Source organism: Alligator sinensis, unplaced genomic scaffold (assembly GCF_000455745.1).
Source record: "Alligator sinensis unplaced genomic scaffold, ASM45574v1 scaffold647_2, whole genome shotgun sequence".
In the NCBI taxonomy this organism is placed as follows: Eukaryota; Metazoa; Chordata; order Crocodylia; family Alligatoridae; genus Alligator; species Alligator sinensis.
Genome location: NW_005841832.1, coordinates 2,749,720 through 2,754,259, shown reverse-complemented (window position 1 = coordinate 2,754,259; position 4,540 = coordinate 2,749,720). Strand labels below are relative to the sequence as shown.

At 59.8% G+C, this 4,540-nt stretch overlaps 1 protein-coding gene across 1 annotated transcript in view; it reads right to left on the bottom strand.

Annotated features, from left to right (window-relative positions):
* Position 1: 1 nt before the first annotated feature.
* The window catches only part of PRR12 (proline rich 12), a gene marked incomplete at its 3' end in the record, with an annotated part of 18,749 nt that continues 14,210 nt past the window's right edge, over positions 2–4,540 (bottom strand). Inside the window, exons 8-14 of the mRNA XM_006015037.2 lie at positions 4,271–4,404; positions 3,290–3,753; positions 1,139–1,264; positions 895–992; positions 637–765; positions 327–422; positions 2–46 (exon numbers count right to left, since the gene is read on the bottom strand). Coding sequence (XP_006015099.1) covers positions 2–46; positions 327–422; positions 637–765; positions 895–992; positions 1,139–1,264; positions 3,290–3,753; positions 4,271–4,404 — 1,092 coding nt within the window. The remainder of the gene's footprint in view (positions 47–326; positions 423–636; positions 766–894; positions 993–1,138; positions 1,265–3,289; positions 3,754–4,270; positions 4,405–4,540) is intronic.

The window sequence follows — 4,540 nt, the reverse complement described above, 5'->3', positions numbered from 1 at the left end:
CCTCCTCCTGGCCCAGGTCCTCATCCTGCCCCTCGATGGCTGTCGTCTGCAGGAGACACAGACATGCACTGTCAGGGGCATTGCAGGGTTGGGGGGGAGGGGGTAGGGAGTTGTGGGATGGGCATGAGGGGCCGTCAGGATGGGGGACCTCAAGGATGGGCTGGCAGGAGGCTGTGAGGGGCCCCAAAATGGGGAGGCAGTGGCTGGGGGGCACTGGCAGAACTGGGGTGCCCTGGGAGGGCTGAGTCAGGAATGAGGGGTAGAGGCCAAGTGCTGGAAATCAGGGGCACTGGCAGGGCTGGGGGCAGCAATGGTTGAGGTCTCACCTCGTCTTTGCAGCGCAAGAAGGTGTGGTACTTGTAGTGATGGAGGGAATGGTACAGTGTATAGAAGAATGACTTCTCCACATCCACCTTGAACTCCTGCAAGGGGAGGGGGACTGGGCTCATATCAGTGTTCCAGACTCCTCCCCCAACAACCCTAGACACCCCAAACCCAACCTGGGGGAGGGGCTTCCCCAGCCCACCCCAGCCCCTTTGCTTCTTCTGTAAGGTCTATGCTGTGTTGTTCTCTTCTTCCAACACCAGCGTTATACCCTCACCCATGCCCCAGCATCCTCCTAGGCCCCCCACCTACCTGCGGCTTGGACACATTCTTCTTCAGCTTGTTGAGGGTCTTGCGGTTGTAGGGCTCCCCGGCTGGGCGTAACTTCACTAGAGATTCACCCGGTTCTGTGTGCAACTGGGGGAAGGTGTGTAGCGCCTCCTAGGGGGGAAGAAAGGAGGTAGCATCAGCAGGGCGTTGGGTACTACATGGTACCCAGTGTGGGATGAGTATGGGCTCCCCCTCTCCCACCCAGCCCCATCTCCCTCAGCTTTACCCACCCCCCAGTACCTGCAGCGTGGGGCTCAGTGTCACCCGCTTCAGGACCTTCTTCTTGTGGTCATTCAAGATCCCATCAATCTTCCTCATGGGAGGTAGGTAGAGCTCATCTAGAGGAAGAGAAGGAGGTAAAGAGCAAAGGTCACAGCATCACCCCCAGCTGGCCTGGGTATGAGGACTTGCTTGGGCTGTCTCCCCTCAGGATGCCCCCTTTCCTACAGTGTTGGAGAGATGGTGGGGAGGGGTTGGTACCCACCATTGGTGTCCTCCAGGGCCTGGATCATGTCTGGGTCGAGGGCAGTGCTGACCAACATCTCCACATAGCTGCGGTACATCTCCTTCATGGCCCGTGTGTTCAGGACCCGGCCCGTCGGTACCCGCTCTGGGGGGGGGCAGGAGGGGGAGACATGCAGGGGAGGGTGTGAAGGTATGTGTGAGGTAGGTCCCAGCCCCACTCAGCCCAGCAGCTGAGGCAGCCCCTCAATCCCCACAGTTCTTCTCCCACTCAAGACTCAGCCCGTCTCAAAGACAGCCCCTTCCAGAACAGAGCCCCTCCCCCAACCATTAAGCCCTCCCAAAGTAAATCCCCCCAAAAGACACCCCCTCTAACCTTTGACTCCCAGTATAGAGTGAATTCCCCCTCCTCCATCCACATAGCCCCACCCCTGGGGCTAAGCCCCTCCCCTCCATGAAGCCACACCCATATCTAACCATAGCTCATTTGCATTCACTCTTATACTCTCTATTAGCTAGGACCATGGGTGTGGGGTGGAGGCTCCATTCCCAGGGCACAACATGGAAACACCCCACAGTGCATAGTTGTGAGGCTCTCCAAGTGCTGGGGCATGCAGGTGCGCGCACACATACGGGTGTGTAGAAACCAAGTACACAATCAAGTGTGGGTAAACACCTCAGCCTCTAGGCAGCCACGCCCAGAACTCCGTATCTTTTGTGGTGTCTCACATAGGATGCGAGGGACAGGCAGCTGCCCAGACTCCATGGTGCCCAGTGGGACCACAGAATTGTGCACCTGTAGCAGGCCTGAGGCAAGGGGACTGGTTACAGGTGAGGGGAAAGGAGTACAGTTGGTCCTGTCTGGGTGTAGTCCCCACTGTTTTCAAGGCTGTGGACAGGCACCTTCCAAAGATCTGGGGGCTGGGAAAGCACCACTAAAGCAAGACAGTGAGCAGGGAGACTGTGAGGTAAAGGGGAAAGGCTGTGGCCAGGTTCCCAGGCTGTAGGTGGGATGGGGTAGGGATTAGGGCACCTGGGTTGCCCTGATCCCCCGTGCAGTGTTAATGGCTTTTGGGGGGTGGAGAGGAATTAGTTCAGTGGGGGTTTACCCTCTCACCCGTGATGCTTTGGGGCAGCTGGGTCCCTGCACCCACAGGGGGATCCAAAGAGAATTGGGGTAGAGGCTCTTCTAGGGGCAACTTTGGTGCCCCCGGCTCCTAGAGGGGCAGGAGGCGTGGGGGCAAGAGAGCCCCTGGGGCACGAAGATGAGCTGTACCCCAAGAGTCGGGTGTACGGTAGCTCCAAGGAGTCAGGGCAGGAGCACAGAAGGGGAATGGAGGGCCTGTTGTGAAAGAAGGTGGGTGCTGTGTAAGGAGGTGGCGGTGGAATACAGACAGGAGCTGCAGAGATGGGGCTGGGGTAGATAGGGTAGGTAGGAAAGTGCATGTGTGCGTGGGCGTGTGTGTAAGTATGTGCGAGTGTGTGTCTGGGTGCTGGGGAACAGAATGATTCAGGCCACAGGGGTGTAGACCAGTGAATGAAATGGGCTGCCTTTGGGGCACTGGCCATGTGTGCATGCATGTGTGTGTGGCTGTGGGGGGTAGGGACCACAGCATTTCATGTCACAGGGTGTGAACAACAGTGAATAAGATGGGGCTGCTACTGAGGCATGGGCTGTGTTGAAGATGTGTGCACGTTCGCACATACGTGCATGTATGTGTGTATGTGTGGGTGGGGATCAGAGTATTTTATGCCATGGGGTGTCAGCAGCAGTGAAAGAGACAGGGCCTGCCTTTGAGGCACTAGCAGCGTGTGCATGTACGTGTGCGCGTGTGTTTGCATGTGCCTCTTGGCTGGGAGAGGAGGAAGGGGGCAGGACTTGGGCGTTTCATGGCACAGGGTGTAGTCCACAGCCAATGAGATGGGGTGGGTGTGGAGGCACTGGGGGTGGGGTGGGGTGGGATGTCGCTTAAGGCATGAGCTACTGGGTGGAGGAAGAGGGGGGAGGTTCTGTACCCAGAACTCAGGCAAGAACAAGGGGCTCAGAGCTGCCCTGGGGCAGTGAAAGGCTGGAACTGGGCCCCCCAGGGGCAGTTGGGTGCAGGCACCATCCACCAGCATGGGGTGGGGGGCTGGGTGCCTGGGGGAAGGTGTCCCCCCAGTCCGGGCTCACCCTCCTCGCTCTGCTGGTCAGGACTGGAGTCTGAGTCCGAGGAGGACGCCGCCTCCTTGAGCCATTTTTTCCTCTTCTTGGGGGGTGGCTCAGCCTTCACCTTGGCGGGTTTGGGTTTGGTGGTGCCACCCGGGGCAGCCTTGGGAGGGGTGGGGGCTGGTGCTTCCAGCTTCTCTGCCTGGGGAGCCTTCTCCGCCTTGGCTGGCTTGTCTGGCCGAGGCGGCTTCTCAGCCCGCTCCGCCTTAGGGGGTTTCTCCGGCTTGGGCACCCGCTCTGGCTTCTCCACCTTTGGGGCCTTCTCCAGCTTTTCGGGCTTGGGTGCCCGCTCCAGCTTCTCGGCTTTTGGGGTCTTCTCAGGCTTGGGCGGCTTCTCCAGCTTCTCTGCACGCTCTGGAGCCTCTGGTTTCTCAGCCTTGGGCGGTGCCGGGGCCTTGGGACCCGAGGCCTTGGGCTGACTCTGCCTCCTGTGCCAGGAAGGGGGTGGGGGGAAGAAAACAGGGCTATTAGGGAGCCCAGCATAGCTGTGGGGGATGCTGGGGGGCTGGACCCAGACTAGGGAGATGTGCTAAGATTGAGGGGGCCAGGGATCCATGGGTCTGACAGCCTGGGATTCGCTCTAGTTCCTGATAGGGTGGGGGGAGGGAGAGGAGCAGGACTTTAGGTCAGCTCCAAGGTAGGAGGCTGACTGGAAGACGAGGGACCCCAGAGCCCCCACTCCCCATGGAGCAGGGCACGGATGATCCATAAGGGTCACCCCGAGCCCAGCCACCCCTCATAAGACCACCCTTTGCTCCCAGCCCAAGCCCCACACCTCCAAAGACAGCCCCCCCGCTCCCAGCTCAGCCCCTAAGAAACCCCCTCTCTGCCCCCAGCTCAGCCCCTGCCCCCAAAAGACCCCCTCAATGCCTCAGACCAGCCGCCCTGCCCAAGAAGCCCACTCTCTGCCTCAGCCCAGCTCCCCACGCCTGGGAGCCCCCTCACCTTACAGCCTGCAGCGGCCGATGCCAGGGCTTCTTGGAACAGACACGAACATAATCCTTCTTGTTGATGTTTTCCAGGAACTTGACATAGAGGCGCTGGTACCGGTTTTTGGCATCACCGAAGTAGCCCAGGTACTGAGGGGTGGGGCAGGGAGCGGAGATCAGGGAGGAAGCTGTCAGCCCCTTCAGGGGCACCCCAACACACCTAGGGAATGGAGTAACGGGGACCCATCGCCAGCCCTTCACTCTCCACCCTCTCTCAGCATCACTC